The sequence below is a fragment of the Rhyacophila brunnea genome, unplaced genomic scaffold, assembly GCF_057557595.1.
Source record: "Rhyacophila brunnea isolate RB1 unplaced genomic scaffold, BYU_Rbru_1.0 scaffold_11, whole genome shotgun sequence".
NCBI lineage: Eukaryota > Metazoa > Arthropoda > Insecta > Trichoptera > Rhyacophilidae > Rhyacophila > Rhyacophila brunnea.
The window spans coordinates 23110441-23135248 of record NW_028232763.1 but is presented as its reverse complement, the minus strand read 5'-3'; the positions used below and the strand labels follow the sequence as shown (position 1 = coordinate 23135248).

Here is a 24808-nt window from a genome sequence, read left to right as displayed (position 1 = left end):
CATGTCAGGTTTCAAATACTTAGTTATACATTGAGGAAATATATTATGTAGATTTACATCTCGTATGCATATTATATAATATTAGTCCAGAAGTACTGTGTTTCAGCTGAAGCATGGTCTAAAAAGATCGTGATTAGGCGATGTGCGGATTGTGCAATTGACGCGAGCCGAACGAAATATAATTTGCCATAAAAATTCAACATGCGTCCTTTTAATTTTATGTTTATTATTATATTCGTAATAATAATAGTATATTGATTGACATGTTTTCTTTTTCAAGTACATGCGGAACGTTTTTTAGTCATCTTTACACGATTTAAGAATATATTCCTCCAACGCTATCACAAAACAAATTGACGTGCTCACACCTCAACTGTCAGTCTCAGATTGGCGACGACTGCGAAATTTCGTTCCACACACTGTTGAAAATTATTTGCCGTTTTACTTATGTACGCTCTTAATATCTGCTTACGAGAAGAAGAACAATTAGGTAGAACAGTCAATGGTATTAATTTTATTAAGCACAGAATATTTTTATAAGTATAATAACGTATTGTTATAATTTTGTGGAAGCTTCAGTACTAATAAAATCGACAGAATCTCGATTACAATATTTGCCCTCGTATTTATCGATTCTAAATCACGTTCAATCAGTTACATGCAGCAGATCAGCGATGATAACGACGTGACGTCACAATAAAAGGCCACCCCAGCGATGTCGAACGCATAATCACCATATCTAATGAGCGGTTTAGGGGGGGCTGAGCTTTACGATTGCGCAACAATGAAACAGATGCCATTGCGCACCCTCTACTTGCGCACGCGCAGAGCGTGACGTAACGATTCACAATATGCCACGTGCGCAAACGGACATGCGCGTGTGCTGTATTGGATTATTGAATCCGACGTTGCCGGCTCGCAAAGTTTGATGAACCCTATTTTTTTCATCCCTAACATGAAATAAATAGGGATATTTGTATTATTTTAATAGGATTGCAATATTTGAACTTTATTGGGGCTATCTTTGTATATTATTTACTATCATAATCCAGTATTATATTATTTATTAAAGCCATCATTACGTTAAATTATTCACGTAAACAAATAATATATTGGTCAATAATTGAAAAAGTTCTAACAAATTTTAATGTAAAACCTATTGTGCGTGGTAAAGCAAATTTGTGAGAAGTGTGAAGCCGACAAATGAGTAACGTTGAAAATTGAGAAAAAATGAGAACAATTTAGAGACACACACATTTTTATAGGTTCAAAAATCCGTTGATTCGTCACTTTTTTAATGATAAATGTATGTTCATCACTTGCTCACCATATTAGGTTTTTTTATCTGTCAATAGTTATTTATAATATCTCTATAAATTTTATTTTGATAAATAGAACATGAAATATTATTTTATTTGATATACCAACGATATCAATTAAACTATAGTATAATAATAAGTTGAAATATAATGTGTTATCGTTCGAAAAAAACACCTCCAAAGTATTAGATTTTATCATTGTGACTGCATACTGAATTACAATTGCTAGAATTATGAATATTTTCGAATACCCTGCTGCGCCCTGGGGCATCGATACGAATACTTTGGAAACCTTTGAGTTAGTAAGTAGGTAGTGAACTGACTTCAAAGAAGGAATTGCCCTCTTTTTATTCGTTCGAATGCATTAGCCGAATCACTTAATTACATCGAATGGAGTTAGACTAAAGGCTTCGACTCTAATTAATACTAACACACGTCGCATTTCATTACCTGTAATTGCCTGCTCGGCTTGTATCATGTTTTATTCTAGTTAGTGTGGTAAATGCACGCTAATGCTGATTCCGTTTAATATGCTAGTTACTCGACCGAATGTACGCAGCGAGTCATCCCACTTTTGTCTACTCAATTATAATACGTTAGCTTTTATTATTTATACTGCACCCATTACAAATAATACATTATACAAAGCACTGTGTATAATTCCAATTATATTATTATTTCAAAGTGTTAACTGAAGAATTATTTATGTGCAGGAATAATACATTAATACAATGTTTGAGGACGAACATATTTATAACTAAAAATTATCCCAAAATAACAAAACAAAATCGCAAGTATTAACAAAAATACACTTACTAATAACAATAACTACTTAAAAGTATTGTGGCTATAAACAGTAAAATGCTATTCATATTATAGATACTTGAGTATACTAAGTGTTGACAAACAAAAAAATATGTAGTTTTTCCAATTTAAAAATACACTCTTCCTCCTACCCCAAGTACACAATATTAATTGAGAAATTTACCACCTGACCGTTTATTTAAAAAAAAATAGATATATATTCTTTTCTCCCGACTCCTTCAATCGTGGAGACAATAGTTATATTTTTTAGATGTATAAAATTAAACATAACATTTTGATAATTTTACATGATAAAGTTTACTATGTGAGTGAAATAAATGTGGAATTAAATATTGTTTACATGTCATGGAATAACAAAGTGATAAGAGAATTTTATAAATTATCGTGAGTCATTACTAAGTAAACGCTGAATTTTTTAAAAAGATAAATTAATATGTTTTATTAATAATTATTTCCACTAAATACGGTCGTAAATGGTTTTTTGTTTTATTGTAGTTTTGTTAAATAAGTAACCAACGATTCATCATAATAAAAGAATTATAAAAATAAAGATGATAATATAGGTAGGTAACTAGAAATTCTGTGTTTGGAACCTACAGATTGAAAGTGATTATAATTCTAAAATCAAATCATAAATTAATGTAATTGATACTGAATAACAGTATATAAAATTAGGAAATAAAAGCAACTATATGATATAAAGTACGGCGATAAACCTACGTAGTTGGTTTAATATATTATGAAAATCGTATGTCATGCATATTCGGCCGAATTACGGGAATGTGCAATCTAAGTTTTAGTGTCATTAAAACCAAATGACTTTGCAAAATGACATTTGTAACAGTAAAATAACGTGAGACAGCCTGCATTAAGCTGAATTATATTGTATAATAATAAGTAAATTTAAAAGCTAATCAAAACCTCATTACACTTTACTTACGTGATTCATAATATGTGTTCTAAGAATAAATTATGATACATATTTAATAATATGTTGAAAAAGTATATTTTTATATATGGAAATATAGGTGAGAGTTAGCTACATGAAAGTAAAATTATAAGTCCAAGTCGAGTTTCATATATATAATATTAGAGACACAGTTTATTTTGTGATTCTGATTTTGTGTGCTACTTCCATGAGTGCTCGTGGCTTCCATTCCTGATTTCCTAACTAAAATACTAGCATTGTAGAATGGTTAAATAAAAAAAATATTCACATTTTCCCACCGTTCGTGTATTTGAGTGATTGTTTACGGTTTGATACGGGGTGGTTATATACAGAGAACGGATTCTAATCGGCTAGACAAAGAAGCTTTTGGAGTGAAATATTGGAAGATCTATGTACTGTGTAAAATTGCTATTGCAGACTGAACGACAGCAGAAGAGAGATTGTAATGGTAAAGAAGCCTTGATGAGTCCAGAGCCCACCAAATATATTATCAATAACTACCTTAACTAGTTATATACCTACTTTAGTTTCGTGAGAATAGCTTAATCTTTGCGACTGGCTTATAAGTATATAAGTATAGTATTTTTATATAGTATTTTTTTTTGGTAGTGATAAGTTTCTATATACACAACAATGTGGGATTGTATTAAAAATATATTATAGTAGGTACATATTGGATATTTTATTATTAGGTATAATACTCATAAATGAAATAACGACAATATTTTCATAATAAATTCATACGGAGTAATAGAAAGACACCATAAAAACGTCCGTAATATAAATATTGGAAAACAATAAATAACAAAAAAAAACAACTGCGATAAAAAGAAAACAAGTGTTGAAAAAATTTGATAGATCCGACACCTGGTGACGCTGAAAAAGCTCCCTCAAACAATATCGACAGGAAAATACCACAGGCGTCTTGTTTTATGTCGGCCGGAAGTACAGCGTTAAGCCGTTCCTACCAGCTACACAGCCTATTGGGAAATCGAACCTGTTTGCCTTTATATTCTGACTAATGCCGCATACAAAAGGGAGCATCTCATTTGAATTTGCCAAGAGAGTGTTTTTTATTTCTTCGCTCTCACCTCGCCGGAGCTTTTTTCCCCTTTGTCTCTTACGCATAAAACGCACATGGTGCTTTTTTATGCTTTTCTTTGGAGCAAGGTTGCACAAGTGTTTGAAAGGATTTAGTAAAATAAAACGGCAAAGATAACAATAAAAGAGTATAATTATTGCGAGTTTTCATTGGTATGGCTTTCTTTTAAAGAATATACAATATTATTGGCAACACGCATTTTTTATTTTAGCGTTATTTGTATAATGTAATTCAAAATTTTTAACATGTACCAATAAAAAATGATTTATCTGTCTACATTAAATATTTCTGTAAGCAAATTAGCAACGATTATGTTATGATTTCAACATATTAATCGAATGCAATCCTTATCATAAAGAGTATAAAATCACTGTACAAATTTAAAATAGTTACAATGAAATTATAACTAGTCTTGTAAACCGTAGGTACTATAATTTTGCTTCAGCATAAAATGTAAAACAGCAAATTATACTCTAATTTTGCTCTAAATATGTCAAAATACATTTTTTTTAGGATTTAACACGACAAAATTACTGTGAAATATATATTGTATTGTGTTCAGAAATACTATAACTTTTATCCACTTTTCGTTAAATGTACTACTTCTACTACTACTACTACGAAAAAAGTCAACAATGTAAGAAAGTGTTGCAATATAATTAATTATGTGTAAACAAACATAGAGCAAAGAACACACACAATATCCACCGTGTATTTATTTAGTTATGTAAATATTTATACCAGATAGCGGTGCCGGTTTTTATATTAATTTAAATGTGGGTTAAAGTTAGAATAAGAATAATATAAATTAGTAGATTTCATAAAAAAAGATTTTTTTTAATGAGATACAAATATAAGAAAAAAACGCTTTCGATAATATGTTATTTAAACGTAACTTTGCACACAGTATTGAATAATATGGTTTATTATAAGCAAACAAAATGGCATTAGATAATAATATGCTAAATGCATAGGCGTATGGATATGTTATATTATGGAAATCAGGCAAATAAAAAGTGATTTAAACATACTGTCATTTGAATGTAGAACTTTTTAAAGTTTGACGTTTGAATTATTTTACAGAATAATTTTGGGGCATAGCCTGCTCAATTATTTATTATTTGCTTACACAAAATGTATGCAGAATATTTTTTTAAAAACCTACTAGAGTTTAAATACATACATCAATAATAAAAATATGCTTTTTTAAAAGAATTTTTATGCAAAATATTTTAAATGTGAATTAGAATTTGAGGTGGCGATAGATGCAATTAGTTTATATGTTAAATTTAATATTATTTGTATGTTGAATTTTATTTTTAGTAATATAATATCTACAAGTTGACATCCCTGCTGCGATAATATACGCATTCTGTTGCAGAGTGTTGGCCAGGTTATGGATGGCAATATTTACGCTTAAAATGGAAGCGAAGCCTTGCGAAGATGCGGCACCATATATGGGGAAGAGGATAATTTGATAACATCTATTACATGTCACCTCCACTATAAAAGTAAATGGGCATTGTGTCGAACGGCCTCAGCGTCGCGTGCACCTCGGAAGTAGTGCGTCGCTACGCCGATATGAAACCTATCGTTTGTGAAAATGATACTCTAACCACGAGTTTATTGTTATAATATGAGAACAAGCAAAAGTGGGGCGAATAAAAATAAGTCTTCATAAAGATGTGATGGGAATCTTTTAATAAAATAATATGGTACTTACTGAGAAATTCATGATAAAATGAATGTATTATTTTAAATAATACTTGTTCCATATAATTCAATAATATTAAAAATCTAGTTTATCTACTTTAATAGTACATGCTAAACTATTTTTTTAATTTTACAGTTTACATTTTTTGGATAAACTGTAAATTCTTGGCGAAAACGCTGTGTTAATTAAAATAAAACACAATTAGTATTAAGTTATTCTACATCATTTAATAATGAGCAGGACCGATTTTGTTGGTTGCAATAAAGCATTATTAACTCATACAATATCATTTATGTATATTTTACATTCTCGCAGTTAATTTTTGGCAATAATTTAGAAACAATGAATACTAATCAAATATAATATTATTGTATATGAAAATGATTCAATTACTTTTTGATGGCTTCAGTATGTTATTACAAAATATTAATATAAATTCAGGCTAAGTTTTTTACAAATTATAGTTATAAGGACTTCAATCAATCAAACTATATGCAATATAAATATTAGTATAACTTTTAAAATGTTTTTTTTTGTCATTAATCGGTCTTGATAGCTATTGAATTATGTGATTGAAGTTTTATATTATATTATTTTATCTTATTCGAATTAATACAACCTTTTTACCAAAATGTATTTATATAATAATTAGAACTAAATGTGTATAAAAACAATATATTTAAAAAAATATAAATTACTACAAATAAAAAAATACTAATACTAATAAAAAAAATCACCATTTTTCTAATGAGTGTTTTTCTAGATTAATAAAAAACCGATAGTTTTTTTAAGGTAAACATAAATCTAGCCTATAAATTAATATTTAAAATAAAAATGAAAAATTGTGCCTGTATAATTGGGAATAATTAAATAATGTTCAATTGTATGAAAAAATATTGTAGATGATATATTATTTTATTTATTTAATGTATTTATGGCTTTAAAAGTTATCTAATATTTTCAAACAAAAAAGTTCCCATTAACTTCTAAATTACCTAGTTTTATCATTTTGTAGAGAAGAAAACGTAGAATCATATTCAATAGCTATCTCAAAAACAATGAAAATCAAGTTATCTAGTTGCAGTATTGAGGTGACGATATACGAGTATATCATAAAATTAAATTATGAGTGAAGGTTAAAGGAAGAAAAAATCTATAGTATTATTTATGACAAATTTATTAGTATTATAAAGAAAACTTTTTAAAATAGCTCAATGAAGAACAAGTCTTGGAATTGTTGGGAAAAATAAATATTCTATGCGAAAGTCCACAAAGCTTCTTAGAAATACTTTTACCAAAAGTCTTAAATAAAATATAACAATTTTATGACGAATCTCACTTTGAATGTGGACAAAGTTTGTTTCTATCCTCTGTAATTATCAAAGCCCATACAAAAGACCTTGCCGATTGTAACAGGGAGAGAGAATAATGAAAAGAAAAGTTATTTCCACGACGGCGGAGGCAGTCTAACAATGCTGTCCTCCCAACAATTTGTTGGTTCGCATGCCAACTTAGCAACTTACAAAGTTACGATTGACGAGGTAATAATACGGTATTACACGTGTCACTGCCTTCGCAGGTATGTTGGTCTGCCGGAGAGCTTAATTGGCAAAGTTTTATTTATTCCTCCGAGCTGGATATTCCAGGCAGATCCGCTGAAACGTAGCGTTTGAAGAATGTCTAATAAAGCCCCGCGTTGATGTTCACAACAAGAGGGGAGAGAGACTTTAGACAGACTTATAAATATAATGTACTGACTTGAAGTACTTGTGTAACACTTTACAAAATAAATTTATAGGAAAAGAAATATAGAAAAACATGGTTTCATTGCTGTTTTCAAATAATAAAACTGAAAACAATTAAACAAAATTTGATTGAGATATTTACGATACTGAACACTCAACCAATTTATTGAAAAAATTTATATTACAATAGGAAAATAAAATCATTCTAAAAAGTCTCATATCTATACGTCAAGTTTATATAAGTTAATATTAAAGATTTAATATATATATCGATATTATCAAAGCACTCGATTCTTTAAAATTACGATATTCTAATATAAAGTGTCACCGATTACATCTTTTGACCAAATAATGTTTCATCATCATCTTCAGCCTACTGCTGGATGAAAGCCTCCCTCCACTCCACGGTCCATAGTTCTTATGAGATCGTCTATCCAGCAGATTTAAGGGCGTCCATGTGGGCGTTTAGTGCCTCTTGGCTATCACTGTATGACGACATGTTCAGCGGTTGTCCACTCGCCGAGCGACATGCCAGCTCATTGTCATTTCATCTACTTAGCGACTTCTATCACATCGCGTACTATTGTCTACTTCCTCATCCACTGATTTATTTTATGATCTTTGCGCGTTATACCCAACATGCACATTTCAATGCCACATTGTGCTACTTGTAATAATGTTTACTAAACAATAAATTAAAATGTGATATGTAAGTTAAGGCGCGAAAATTTTTGAAGCATTAGTATTTTAACTGATCATTATGCGTTTATCAATATGAAGAGCACTGATATGAAACTGAATAAATCTTATTGTCGAATATTAAATGTCTTGGGGCGCGATAACACTATAATAAACGCCACGCGATAAAACACCAGGAATAATTTTGCGTGTTATTCTATTCAATAGTAACAATTATAATTGTTAACTATTCTTTGATAGCATATTATGTAGAGCATATATTATTATGTATACGTTGTTTGCGAGTTGCAATAAAATGGTTAGAAAAACGTTTGGGACTCATCGGCCTACCGGGATTTCTCCCGGTGTCTTGGTGGGATAATTTACCCCTGTGTATAAATATATTATATTATACCTACGTGAATTATTGTAATTCCGTGAAGGTATTATCATCTTAATCCTAATGATGTTTGTCTGAGGTCAATATGTAGATATCTAATTCTCATGTGATTATAGATTTGACGGATGGTTACACAAATTACATAATTATCGGTTACACCTAATCACCGGAATCGCGCTGATTATTATTAATTGTACTATTATAGCATAGCGGTTATACGATAATCTAATATATCATATTGTTGTTAGAATAAGAAGTACATATGTACTCGTATGTAGGATTATTTTTAAATATAATAATTACAGATTGGTGAAATTTATTATGTTACCTAATTGAAAAAGTCTCGAGTCTGTCGAATGCTCGAGATATATTTTTTTCAAATTCATAAACTTTTTTAAGGTTTCCATTACAATTTTATGTTGTATATCTCACAAATTAAATATTCATTCTAGACATGTCGTGAAAAACATCCTTAATTTGTGAAAAATCTCATTTACGATTTCTCAACAAATATGTAAGAAACGCAAAACTTTATAAAAAAATCTCTAACTTTCATATTATTTTTCAAGATTTCTCGATCATAATTTCCAGCGATTACCCATAACCAAATTGCTTTAAAAACATTCTAATATCAACACCCAACGTAGCTGAAGAAAAATAACAAATGTACTGAAAGTGCAAAAGATATTATATTACTATAATTTTGTTATTATGATTTATAGCATATTCTAAATTGCTGAAAGACAAAACCTCGCTTGAAAAATCGAAATGAAATAGTACAAACTTTAGCTAATGTTGAAATAAAAGGTTTTATATTTAGTATATATAATTTTATGATTACTAACGGGATCCTAGATTTCATCATCGGAGATAATAAAACGAATTACTTAACATATATCCTATAAAAATTGCCATCATACACTGTAATATATTATTATAATATGTGATAACAAAAAATATATATACGCTAACTTTGGATAAAGTGATAAAATATTTGCAGCGAATAAAGTTGTTTTCGTATCTATTGTGATTGAGGCAATATCATCTCGTATTTTACACACAAATTATATGACCATCGTCATACTGACGTGACGCATGCGCAAGTAGAATTTAGGCAAACCGGATGTTGTATGGCCAGTTATTATGTCTGTCGTATATCTACTAGGTGTTTGAGAACACGACCAAGAATTTGTATTTATGGGAACTTATCATGATTAAAAATCTATTTTATTTCAAGTATATATATATATATTTTTTTAAATATTTGAAGGTAAGCGGATAATGGTGTTTTGATGAGATCAGCGAAGAACTCAACTATGGTTATTGAGAAGTATTGAGTGTTTATTTGAAGGATCGATAAAGGTACAGTGATACAATGATAAAAGATAGCCAGAGGCACGATGATATAAAGTGACAGTTCTCTACCAAGATAAAATGCGGAGTGAGATACTCATTCAATCATGATAATATATTTATTCACGATTAAAGGATACTGACACTGAATATCCCATGGCTTCGGTGAGAAATGCATTTAACATAATACATATTAATAAAGCTTACCGAGGTGTAAGATCATACTTGCAATTAATTCGTGATTAAATTCGTATACAATTTCTATGCTAAAAATGTATTTACTGAAAAATCTTATTTTTCGAAGTCCGCGTTACTCATTGAATAAGCACTAACCGTTATAGCTGAATGCCTATAAAAATGTATATTATAAACAATAATTAAATATATTTTCGCAATCGATTCTTATGTCACGGATTCTGACTACTCTTATTTACTCATTGATCGGCATAATAGTAATAAGACATTCATTAAAAAAGTCATAATGTTAACGTCCAGTCCTTAGAAACACAAAGAAATGTACCAAGAGAAAATAAGGAAACAACAATGAAAGTATCAAACTATCGGACAGTAAGCTCTATGCATAGTAGGATAATTTAATTGAACGAAAAGTGCAAAGAATGCCCAAAAAGAATACAAGAACTTATTATATTCATAGTGATAGAAAATATTATTAGTGTTCTTGATTAATTTGTAGCATCTGGGTATCATGTTGATGAATGCCAGTGAGAGAGTTCGGTAAATCACTGATAGTTTTGATATATGATAGTATATTACAATCCATTTTAAAATTGGAAGTGTCTGAATTATAATGTACGTATGCTATATTATTATTTGCGATCGTTTTTATTCTATATATTCTAAATAATCTTCAATATTATCAATAATAAAATGATGTAATCAAATAGGCGTTGATTAAACGCTATAAACAATAAATGTGTTATCTTTGTGATATATAGAGTATATAGTGAAACCGGATAGTAATTTTCAAATTTTCCAGAAAGCGCATGCAGGCAGTAATGCGACCTCGCTAACATCCGGTATTAGCGGCGAGCGTACGCGATTTATAGCCGTGCATTACCAAGGCAATAACTGAGTAATGACATCAATATTACTAGAAAGGGTATGAAACTATAAACCTAAATAGCGTGGAAGTGGGACGAACCGATGGCCTGTAACTTTTTGAAGGGATGCGAGTGTCAGTAGACGGCTAGCTCATGGGTGCTGCGAGAATTTTATGTAACTGGTCCTAATTTTGGGAAAAAAAGTATTGCACGTACAACAATAAACTATTTTCATTTATTTTTTCTATCTGTTAAGTATGGTATGAGTAAAATATCAGCGATGGAAAAATATCAAAATATAATTAATATATATTGTAACCTATAAAATACTATAAGGACATTTAATTTTTATATAATCCTTTTTGAAGTACCATAATAATAAAACAATAACCAAAAATTATCTGATCGAAACTCTATTTTACCACGTTTTTCTTAGCGTCTATTCTTGTTTGTCCAGTGGTTGTTTATCCAGTACAAATAATGCAATCGATTTTTAACTAACTTCTCAACTAGCTACACATTTAAAACTTTTAGAATATATCAGAACACATTGCGATGCCAATGCATTCTTTTAATACTTTTAGCCATATTTAATCTTCTTGCCATTCATTTTCAGTTAATTCTGTTTTGTATGAAATGTTATTTCGGAAGAAATCCGTAATCCAATCCACTATTATTGGTTGCTAAGGGAGTGGTCCTAGCAACTAAATTATTAATATATACCTGCGTTACTATGGAAATCAAAATGACATTTCAGTATTCTATATTTGTTTGTTTGTTTGTTGCAAAATTGCCTTATTTGTCCTAAATTAATTATTAGTACATAGGATTGTCAAGTTTATGATTCAACAGAAAATTTAAAAACGTGGTATATAAAAAGTTCTTTTTATCTTGTAATTATTTCTTTTTATGTTAAGACTTCAACCACGTTTCAAATGAAAAAAATATTTGAAATGTAGTATTGGAAGAGTATGATAAAGGCGGTAAAAAGTGACGAATATCTCTATTTTGAAAAAAAAATTAAAATGAAAGACCGATGTTCGAAAATTATAATATAAACTAAAGATAGTTCTGCAGTTATTTGGTTATATAGTTATAATAAAAAAAATATTTCGAAAGTCTTAGTCTTGAAAAATAATGGTGGTTAGAATTTAGTAAAGTAATTTTTTTACAATATAGTGTGTCATAACCATTATAACTAATTCGATAATAATTCCGCATCGATACACTCTACTTTATTATTCGTGTTTATATTGATTTCATCAATATAAATCATTCATTGGCAATATTTAAGGCAGTATCAAGTTTTTTTTAAAAATATGGAATCACAATTTATAAAGAAAATGGATTCAAATGGATAGTAAACCCTTTCATCGCCCAGATTACGTAATATGCTCAATTAACAATTTAATACAATTAAAGTCAATAACTTTGTAATACAACAACCAAAAACACACTATTAGACGTTATTGATTACCTTAATAAAATAAATGTGGCTATTTATTTGTTAATTAAATGGTATAAAATAAAATGGACACCAGTTTATTCACTTCCCTTTTTTCACGACGCCTATGCAAAGACCGTTAGGAGTGTATTAGTCTCAGTACCGCCTTCACCCGTTGTGGCATAAAGCCGCGAGAAATATTACAGGTCTTTACTTTTATGGTGCTTTTCCGGACTTGATTTCCTGAACCGATCGCTTTCTCGAATTAACTACGTAATTTTTGTCATCATTCTGCGAGCGTAAAAGAAACCTACACGGTATAGAGTACCTGAAACAATTTGTTAACATTAAATATAACTTTAATTTATTAAAAAATATTTGCTCATAGCTATTATTACTATTAGGTAGCGTCACATTCTAGAATAATTATATTGGAAAAATATAATCATCGGAAAAAATACTGGAAAGACGCAAGGAAGATTTTTGGAGACATTGAGTGGCCTCCATATGCTCCAACTAAGTAGTGGACATAGACTAAAAAGAAGAAATGTTTTACATAAACAAATAAACTAAAACTAAGAATGCGGAGCATTGCACTCTGCACTGGCAGCATTCGGAACGTGTTGATTCACGAGCTCGAGTGTTTGTATTGCAATTCTTGACTGGACATGGTAACTTTGCTGGCAGGTTCTATGAACTTGGTCTTGTTGCCTGTTCAACATGTCCATATAGCGGAGAAATACAGGATGTAAACCAGAATGTCTTAAAATGTGTACGGGGAAAGGGATGAGCTGCTCAAGTCGGTTCAACCAGCTGTTAGGCTAATTGGACCGTCCGACCTGGTCACCACAAAATTTAATTTTGTCATATTTAAAAACATTGCGGCGTCATATTGTCAACGTGAAGGTTTCTTCGCTTAGATAGTTTGGCAGTTTTGTATTAACTTTTATTACTTACAACAATTTTTAAATTTGCCTCTACGTGCTCCTCTCTCTCTTAACTTAAAGTCACGCAAAAACAAAAAGCACATTTGAGTGCATGGTGATCTCAGTCTTGGGTAACTGCTCCTAAGATATTTCCAGACATAAAAAAATAATGCTTCACACCAAACGTAGGGTCTCGTGATATGTCCGATTAACGTATAAAATACGTGTGATTTGGTGGGACCAATAAATTCAATGTTATATATATATTTCCAAGAGGAAAATTGCGGTGTATAAATAATTGTAAACTCGAAAAATTATGGGGGAATAATTATCGTCAAAAAATTATAGGCAAAGAATGTGCAGGATAGCTCTAACGGTAATACCGTTTTCGTTAGTTACTTAAATTGAATTTGAATAAAATATGTATACTATGCATTCATTTAATATTTTTTTATATTATTAGATTAGTGCAAACTAGCGCGATAAATTTGGTCGCTCGACCATAATAAAATTCGTGTTCACTGCTTCAGATTAAATACTGATGTAAACTCTATACTTACAGTCTGTATGAAATCAATTAAAATGTACGACGGCTTATTGTGTTGCGCTCTGTGGTGCATTATCGCGTTTGTTTTGATATTTTCCATTTCGTGGATAATGCGCGATCATTTTGCGCAACGGGGGTTGCTCGTCGTAGCGCAAAAGCTAGTTGCATTAACGAGTTATTTACATGGAGCGCACAAATTACCCACACCTGCACGACTTACGCCACTATTGCAACCGTAATAAAATGGTAATAAAAGTGCAAATCCCTTCACAGTTTTGCATTTTGGCAGTCTAGCAGCATCAAGCGAAAGGGGTTCTATCATTTGAAAATAATAAATGTTTCTTAATTAAATTATTTTTCATTATTCAACATAAACATGAGATAATTTACGTAGGAGAAAAAAAAACTGAATTGGATTTAATTCCATAATATTGTCTATGAAATTTACCAATTTAACAAGTGTTCAAATTCTTATCATAACACATATGAATTTAAAGTATTATTTCGAATTCCGTTAACATTCTCGATAACAATAATTTATAATTTTATATCAGGTGATTAATTGATTATTATTAATAATAACATTTTTTGACCTCTTTATTTTTCTATTAGGCAAATTATTTTAATTTATGTGTTAGGATGTTATTATAATACGACTTCTTTATTATCCATAGAAAAATGATTAAATAAAAATTACAGTCTAATATTATATAATTAAAGAAATGTATTATATGAGTAGTTGAGAAGGCATGTCGTTAAAGAATAATATACCTATAAGAAATATTTTAGTGGGAGATTTGTCATTTGACAATACTTTTATTTTTAAATTTTGGTACTCGTCAGCAGAAGTGGAAATATAGTGTTTTATACACTAAAGATTTTATTCAGGTCTAAACGTATGTCTAAGAAAAGTTTAAAAAATCGGGTATATATAACATAGCGTGAAATCTGAAGTCTAAGAAAGAAACAATTATTTGAAAATAGAAATCTTTGCAGTATATTTGAACCGGTTAAACAATCATTGGTGATGCATTTACACCACTCTTTGAGAAATTTAAGCACGGTATTGATATCTTCATTGCAAAAAAAAATGAGAAAGATAGGTTAGCTATATTAAATGAATCTGGAGGTCTTGGCTCCTTGAAAGAAATGGGTAAACAGCACCAACAAAGTTACAAATATGATGATAGACTGGAGAGAGATGGCTCAGCAAAGAGTTTCATAGAGGAAAGTTTTCCACTCGGCCATGACGTCCATGAGCCTAGCTGGACTGTGTGCAAACGTCTTATTATAGTGACACAGTTAAAGTATATATTATACTTATTTATATACATATTATATATATATTTATATATGTAGAAAAATGTTTGATGGAACCAGGAGGTACAAATAATTGTAATCACGAAATATGTTAATATTATTATGGATTATTTAACCAAACCAAATATAAAACCAACTATTAACTCATTATTATTATAAATTTGGGTATTTTTTGCATTTCTTTAAGTCAAAATTAAAAATAATAATATAAGATTAAAATAAAATTGTTCAATTATGAATTTATATAAAAGTGTGACACACAAATATCATAAAACATCATTGCATTAGTGACATATTTTTTTTATTAATTATTAAAACCATTTTCAAGGTTTATTTATTTTTCAATTTAAAATAGCTTCCATATTATAGACAGAGCTCTTTAAATATGCTATAGATAGACACTTGTTAGGATAAATTTGAAAATAATTTAGAAATTTTGGAGAGAATTTTTCGCTCAAATAATTCATTAGTTCTTGTCGTAATATTTTTACCTGGCTTATTTTCAACAAAATTAAAAGATTTCAGTGAAATTTAATTATACTTGTCGTCTGTTACTATCCTGAAATTATATATCTCTCGTTAAAATAGAGAATGTCATTATTTCAAGTGCTATTAAATTTTATGCATTGACCTTCAAAAGCCGAGAACAAATATTTCAAGACATAAATAGTTTTATCTCAAATTAGTTTTAAAAGAAACCAATGAATTGAACAAAAGGAGTCATGTTCAGATAATTTCTGTCGTAGTTAAAATAGTTCCTCTAACTATCCCGCAAAATAGTTTTCTCCGTTCTCACAGGGTAGAAATCTTTTTTCGTTTTGTTTTGCCGCAGACAAAACCGCAGGGGTAGTTTTCGGTGAATAATAAATTCAGAGATGGCACTGTGATATCACTTTAAGAGCACTTAATTTTGCACGAGCGCGATGAAATTTTACGTTTTAAGTGGAGGCTGTAATGAAACCGAACCTGCAGATAGTTCATTTGGCTTGCCTAGCGTTAAAAACATTTCATGATTTCTACAAAACGCTGGGAATGAATAACTTAGAAATTCGCATTTCTAAGGCTTTGATATCAATTTAAATATCAGTTTTATGAGGTATAATTATTTTAATGCAAAAATATAGAATAACGCAGCCATTGCATTAAAAGTAATTGCAAACTAAAAATATTTATTCATACAACAAAATTAAGGCGTTTAGAGTAGACAACTATATTGTTATCAGAACTGTAGATTTTAATATAATTTATAATATCATTTTGTGAAATGAAATTATACCAAATAAATGTTTACTAAATTTATAAATAATAATCGTCACTATTAATGGTGTATTTTTATTGTAATCAATTAAAAACCTAAAATAACCCTTCTAGCAAAAGTGAATTGAGTTTTTTGGGCTGATACAAAAGTATGATGCCAATACTTATTTACATAATATGATAAGATATTATCAAAACAAATAATTATGGTTTTTATAATTATTGTTAAATCCTATGTTAGAGTAGGCCGGAGTGTCTACCTCTGAGAGCTATGATCACGACCCCCACGAGGAGGGGGGTGATGGGGCTCTAGCCTAGGGGCCTGAGCTCAGGAAGGGCCCAGCGTGACGAGTCGACCGGACCGATAACTGAGATAAACACAGACCACAGATTTGCTCTAATAGTAAAAAAAGTCGCTACTTTAGTTCAATAAGTAATTACTAATAATTAAAATATATGATTGTACAATACAATTTTAGCTGTGTGCCGATACTCGACAACTCCATAATTCAAATGGACATAAACATAACATTAAAAATATAAAAATCCCTAAAAATACACCTTAATTTTACCGCCTACACCATGGAAAATGCTACTGTAGCGCGTCACACTGCTTAACTCTTAGCGATAGTTAGGGGGGCCCGCCAAACATTCTCGCCTGGGGGGCCGCTTTAGGATGTGGGGGCCATGGCTATGATATACGGTATTGCAAGTTGCAGCATTTATCTTGTGTTGACACGGATAGTAAGTATTAAACAGAAAATCCAACGCACATCTGGCATAAATAGACAGAGATAGATAGATAGATACTCAAAGCTGCTCCTGATCCTGCTTAATCCAAAAAAATACACGTTACGTGAGAACAATAGTTTTAAATTTAAATTAGTAATGTGGAATAGTAAAAAAACGAACCTTTGCTTGTACCGTCCGGTCCTCGAAGAATCGTACACTCTTCTATTGTCCCGAAAGGTGCGAAAAGTTGGCGAACATCTTCTTCAGTCTGTTGTTTGCTGAGCATGCCAACGAACAGTTTTCTGTCTTCTCATTGACCATTCCATAGAAGAAGGCAGCACATGGGAAGAAATACGAAAAAGTTATTAATATATTGCCAACACAAAATCAGACACCAGTAAACATCCAAAACAAGGTTACAATATACACACAATAATCATTCAAGCTCGGCGAAATAAATCATTTTGTTTAATTATCATACACGTGTTTCTGTGAACTGATGATGATGTTGATGAATTTGGTTCGTATACTGCAGTACCTACAGAACATATAAAATTAAAAAGTGCTATTACGTAATAAAAACATAATGAATGGATTTAATATTGTATTATTTTCATTGGGCCAATTGAGTGATTGTGGGATGATTCGTGATGTTGTTAATAACTGAATGAATACAATATAAACTTTGGCGAAAAAATACACCCTACCTACAAAGTAAGTTATTATATACGTAGCATGCACAATAAAATATGTTGATGTGACTTTTAAACATCTTTCACCTGTAAAGAAATATCGATTTTTTTTATTCTTTTAGATTCTCAAGGAATACAACAAAATACGATTCTTTTGAAAGGTCTTACAAATCTTTTAAATTATATTAAAATAACAAGACCTACATATTTATTTTATAAACCATGCATCTGTTTTAATATTCATTTTAGATTTAAAATATGCAAGTATAAAAAATATAATTATTAATTACACCATTATGTTTGATCCTAAGAGGATCATATTATTTTCCTCCATATAGTGGAGGATATATTAACAGATTTTTGTTTTTACGAACAATGGACGTTAGCCACTTGCTCAAAACCTATTTTGTCCATATTCTTATACACAATGATAAACATTTTAAGACCAGTGAAGTATCCGAGATCCCACGATATTATAAGCTTATATGTTACCTCTCAGCCGATGTGGTGAGTTATACACGAGGGCTATAGAAACAAAGACGTCAGTTTCTATCCTCGTAAAATATTGACAAGTCAATAAAAATGTCTTATTTCTTTCATAATATTATGTAAAATTATATATAATTACTGATACAAATATTCTAAAATGTTTCGTTGTTTTAAACATAGATACATATACATTTGTAGAATACGTTGGATATAATATATATGTATAATAAATAAATTATTCCCTTTTGTTGACTTACCAACGTTTTACGAAAATAGAAACTGGCGTTTTTTATTAGGGAGTCCTCACATTGTATTATAAATACTGCATTTTGTATAATAATTAAAAAAATAAACAGAGTGTCACATGTCACGTGTCATTTGAAATTTTCATTAAAAAATGATTTAAGCTTTCATGTCTACTGTAAATTTACCCTTCTAATGAATGAGAGAGCTTTCACTAAACGCAAAATGCTGAGTATGAATAAGATATAAATTGTACATAATATGAAGGTAAACGCTCTCACGCCTCCAGTTAATATCGTGGGGCGTCAAATGTAAGCTCTTTACCCGGAAGTGGGATTTATTTACCAACTATAATTTAAATATTGATCCTGTTTACTCATGTCTTCATTACCATGTAATTGGAAGGCCCTAGGGAAGGGTGTCCATAGCTCATGTGGCGCGCGATAACTATCTTAAGGCCAATATTGACAACGAGGATACCGAAAGGTATGGGTTAGGTAAAATTCCCTTTAGCCCACATGAATTAAGAGCCTTATTATCATACCGGAATTTTGGATGCGGTGTACTACATACATCGTAAACGTTGGAATATTTAAATTGAAGCCAGAAAGAGTCTAATAAATTAATATTATATAACTCTAAATGATTTTGTAAATATATTTTCATTGCATATCTGGTTCTTTCTTTTTAAGTTACTTGAAAAGTAGTTCTTATTTATTATCATATTTAAAATATCTATTTTTATTATCAAAACTATAATTAAACCCATGTCTACTTGTAAAATGTGAAAGGTAATAATTTTGATATGATAGATCTGTGTGCAAAAATAACTTTTTCAGAATTGGCTACAGCGTCTGAAAATAACTTTTTGCCCTTGAAGATCTGACATTAATGAATTATTTTTCGTAATATGATCAAGAAAGTTCCATGTAACCAAAGATAACCTGAAGGTTGTTAATTGTCTTATGCCCGAGGACTTTTCTGTTATAGAATAGTCCTCGGTGCAGGGAGTAGGTACGATAATATTTGAAACGTAGTGTTTGCCAAAGAAGAATAGCTAAGAATGTTCCTTTTCATTAAAAAAATAAAGTAGAAAAAAGCAGAAATTCCTACCGAATATTAAAAATTAATATACATTGCTTTGGAAAATTAAGAGTGTTTTGATACCATGAAATACATATTATATATAATTAAAATGCAATGTTTTGTTCTAAAATTTTATAATTCTTATTTAAACTATACAACATAAAGCTCCCAAGGTTATTTTAACATTTTTTGGCGTCATTTTGTCAGCTCGATATGTTTTATGTTATTTTTATATAATTTTTAATAACTTTAATAACTTTTAATCACTTCTTTTTCTGCGATCCCCCTTCTTTTGAGCATTATAAAAAATTCATATTTATGTACCTATATTTAGTAATTTAATTAAAAAATGCCTATTTGTAATACGCCCGATTAAAACCAAGTATGGTTAACATAAATTTATTATGTTGGAAGTATGGTTCAAAATTTTAAACGAATTTTAGAATGAAGCAGATTTTGTTATTCTTAGAAAACTTCTTACCTTGACAAATACAGCTGATATTTTGGTAAACTATTGATAGGTATATGAATCAAATAAATAAATTTAAATATTCTAATGGCGTCGAATGCTTTGTATTTTTTCTGGAAAAGCACAAGACTTAACCAGTCACTCATCTAGAGACTCGGGTTAAATGAACGATTATTGACAATGTATTTGAGATGCATTCTGCAATTTTTGGATATATTGTTCATCGTGGACAGGTAAGCCTGAAAACACTGGTAGTTTTGGGTAGCCTTCAGGGACGGTAAAGTAAAGGAAAAGCACAGGCTTATTAGAGTGACCAAGTAAATGAGGTTATTGGGGGAAACCTTCACTTTGCCCTGAGATTAGCATGTGACTGTGTTAATACAATGAAGAAGGCGCTAATCCTTTATCCGGGGATTTCAGGTTGGATTCTCTGTGAAGCCACAATATTATATTTATTTGATTATCTGAATGTCTGGTTTCACTTATATTATTACACTACTTTTTCAGTACGATATTGTCATTGGGCCTCATACGGTGTTGTAGTGCTAAAAAAATATATATATTTAAAAAAAGTTCTTGATCGCACTTGGATACATTTCAGAATGATGACATAATGAAAGAGAATAATAAATAAAATCTAATATAACGACCGTGTAAGAAACCCTATAAATGAATGCTGTGGGTAATCAAAGAAATATTGGTTGTACTAAAATTCTTCACCAAGATTTATCTCTGTGAGGCTGTTAGAGTATTAAGCTCTAGAAACCTTATTACTACAAATTTTCAGCAGTTACAATAATAATAATTACACTCCGTCTTGAACTAGCTTTCCGTAGGTTTAGAAGCTGTCGTTCCCGCCGTTCGACGTCGCCGGGCCGCCCTCAGCCGCTCGCGCGAGATGGATGAACGAACAGAGTTTAGCAATTATAAATTCATAACTTTGAAGGAGAAACTTCGAATAGATAACTATGAATAATGGATTCCCACGGCCGGGGGAAACATGACTGAGCGGGAACGGCATTTAAATGTGAGCCGACGTACTTACTTATTATTATGCCTCGCGCGGTATCGGCTTGTCTTGGCAAGCTGTTTTTGCTTTGCCGCTTTGCAGGCACTATGATTTTTAGTGTGTTATTATACTATGACTCCTGCTTTTAACATTGTCCTTCATTTTTGTATTCCTTATTGTAAGGAATCGTGAATATTTCAATTGATGCGTCAATAAAAACTGGTCCACATTTAAGGCAATTACCTAAAGTCGGCTACTTCCATTTTTATTATTTTTACTAAAAGTACTATTTTTTCCTATGCATATTTAAAAACTATAAAATTTAGCTTCTCAGTAAAATAGTATTAAACCAGAGGTTGATTGTAAAGCCGGTTGTTTTAACCAGCCGCCGATTTTGATATTTTTATACATATTTTAAAAATAGTTTTTTAATAAAGCAATGTAGCCGGCCATTCAGGGGTACCATATCAGTGGATACCAGAAAACCTGGACTGGAATGAGGCTATAAAGAAAATGTGCCATAGTATGTGGATAGATTTTCACCATAGGGCATCATTAGAAAAGGGGAAATGGAGTAAGTCGATTCTACCAACACCACGAGAGGTGCCCTGGTTTGTAGAGTCTTCTTTGACGAGGAATGAGCTTAAGTTAATACTGAGGCTAAGAACAGGGCACACCATGGGCAAAAGATTTGATGTCCTCATGGGAAGAAGCGAATCGCAGCTCTGCGATGAATGTCATGTTTTAGAGGACATTGTACATATAGCACTGCAATGCCCCAAATATGAAGTTCACAGAGTACAGCTGCAAATTGCAGATATCTATGAGAATGTCGACGAATTGAAGGGTGTCCTGGCGGTGGGTAAGACGGAAGAGTTAGGCAAAATTGTAAAGTTATTTAACAGAATAGGAGTGAGGACCTGATCGACGGATCCCCTTCTAGAAGAGAAGAGGCGATATGACAGCGAGTCGCAGTCAAAGCCTCGGTAAAATCACAAAAAAAAAATAAATAAATAAATAAAGCAATGATGCGCTAAAGGTTATGAAGAGTTTAGACGCATCTATCGCACGGATACGATATAAAAAATGATTCTATTGACGTTGAATCTTCTTTGACTATTTAATAATATATTTACAACAAGAAAATATTCTATATGTTGTCCTAAATATGATTGGGAGTTTTTTTGTTATTAATTAATTATATATCGCGGAATATGGAAGTAAACTAATAACCTCGAATAGCCAAAATCTAATAAAATACGTAAATAGTATTATGTAATTATACTCATTATGTAATAATTTATAATTTTCAAAATTCACTAAAATAATAGGAAAAAAACGAAATGTCCAATAACGTTTTCCTATTGTATATTGCAATATGTTTTGGACAATAAAAATGGTAAATTATTTCAATTCAAAAATACGAAACGATCGAATAAAAAAGTGACGTAAAAGCTGACAATTTACGCTTAAAATAATATAGCGATATTTACCACACATTTAATTGTAACCTTATCAGTATTTGGAAATAGTCGCCTCACATGTCGAGTTATACATATTTATTTTATTCAACGATGTATTAGACCTATAGTAACTCATACTGATTTCTTTATTGTTCGCAATTAGAACATGTAATTAAAATTCTTTCATTAGATAATCATTTATTAATTCATTATGATATATACCTACTGTATATTTTGATCTTTGTTTTAATTATGATAAAAAATATTGTTAATATGTAAATATTTGATGGATTATTAAAAATATGTAAAATATATTTTCATTCTTATCTTCATGACGTATAAGTATTAATAACAAAATAATATAACTTATTTCAGTTTAACTACACGAAGTAAATTAATATGGATTGTGAAAAGTAAAATTATGTACAAAGCGTATTGAGACAAAAAATATACATACTCTAGTACTATTCAATATAACTCAAATGTTTGAATAAAAATATATTTAATATTATATTAAAAATAAATGTTCAAATTGTATTAATTAAAAAAATGATCTTTATTAGATATGTACTTAATATTGTTTAAAACTGAAATAATGATGTTTAAGAGTTTCATTGTTTTCTGACGCTTTTGGATTTATTGAGATTATAATGTCCAAAGAATACATTTGACAAGATTTTTTGTCTTAGTGTTTAAGTGAGATTAAATAATACAATCTAAGTGCTTTAACCAATTTGAAAAAGCCCTTATCAAAGCGAAAGTATCCTTTCAAACAAAGTAGCCATTCGGAGTGGACAAAAGTTGGCGAGGGATGAAAGTGGGGTTGCCGGCAATCTCGTCCTCGCAAAGTGATTACAAATGAAACCTGGCGGTAAAATAATGGACCCAAGTAATTTGGTAAATGCTGGCGAAACTTCTTCATCCAATCTCAAAGTGGAGCCACTGGAGCACTGAGGCTGGAAGACGGGGTGGAAAATTTTATTCAACGGGGGTAGAGCGAGCAGAGGGGACGCTGGGAGCGTTTTTGTTTCCAACTCACTTCTTGCCGTCAAAACTTTATTGTTTGTTCTTTAATAATCTTTAATATTTACAAAGAAGCGTCATTACTGTCCGCGCAGATGGAGTTGAAGTATTATTAAAATTATTATTCCGCTGAAAATTCAAACGTGGCTGACTACGTGTGTGTACGAGTTTTTGTTTGAATTCAATTTTGATAGTTATGTCTGAATATTCTAAGAAGTAAATTTAACTAAAGGACTTACCTGTGATTCGAAAGCTTTCATGGAATGAAAGTTTTATAAATACGTAAGAAACAGAGACGCTATCGTTGTTATCTTGAAGAGAAGTAGTATAATTTAAAAGAAATACTTAAACAATGCTAAGAATTTAAATTGTAATTTTTTATTGTTAATATGAGAAGAAAATATTGATACTTCTATTGTTCATCTGAATTAAGTTGGCAGTTAGCTGGAATACAAATGCTGTCCCGTTTTGACGTATCTCTCAAACAATGACCAATAGAGATAAGCATAGTAAAGACGTGGTATATAATTTAAACATTGTTTTGTACGATGTAACATTTTACAGAGGTCATTTAATTTAATGGGATTTATTTTGATTTGTAGTGCTCTTGTGTTGTATTGTGATACTGTAATTAAGTGAGATTTTTTTTAAAGGACAGTAGTGAGAATTTATAGTTAAACTGTGTGATTTTCTGATTCAGGGATGTCAAAGATACGCAGGTATTTTGTTATATACGGCCTCAGAATACGCCGTTTTTCATCCGGGAGCTCTGGGTACGATTACCGGTGAGGTCACAATATATTTATACGATGTTATCAAAGCCTGGGTGTTTATGATTGTTTCAATTGCATTACTGATTAAACAACTGTTTCAATATATTACTGTCATTGGGTTTAATAGTAGCATATCTTATTTAGTTACTGAATTCTTACATAGAATATAATATTATAATTGTAAATTTC

At 30.5% G+C, this 24808-nt stretch overlaps 1 protein-coding gene across 14 annotated transcripts in view; it reads right to left on the bottom strand.

Annotated features, from left to right (window-relative positions):
• bru3 (CUGBP Elav-like family member bruno 3) overlaps window positions 1–24808 on the bottom strand; it is a 1071991-nt gene that overhangs the window by 258556 nt on the left and 788627 nt on the right. For all 14 annotated transcript variants that reach the window (XM_085960090.1, XM_085960105.1, XM_085960128.1 and 11 more), the window contains one exon: window positions 17553–17678. In XM_085960090.1, coding sequence (XP_085816216.1) covers window positions 17553–17678 — 126 coding nt within the window. The remainder of the gene's footprint in view (window positions 1–17552; window positions 17679–24808) is intronic.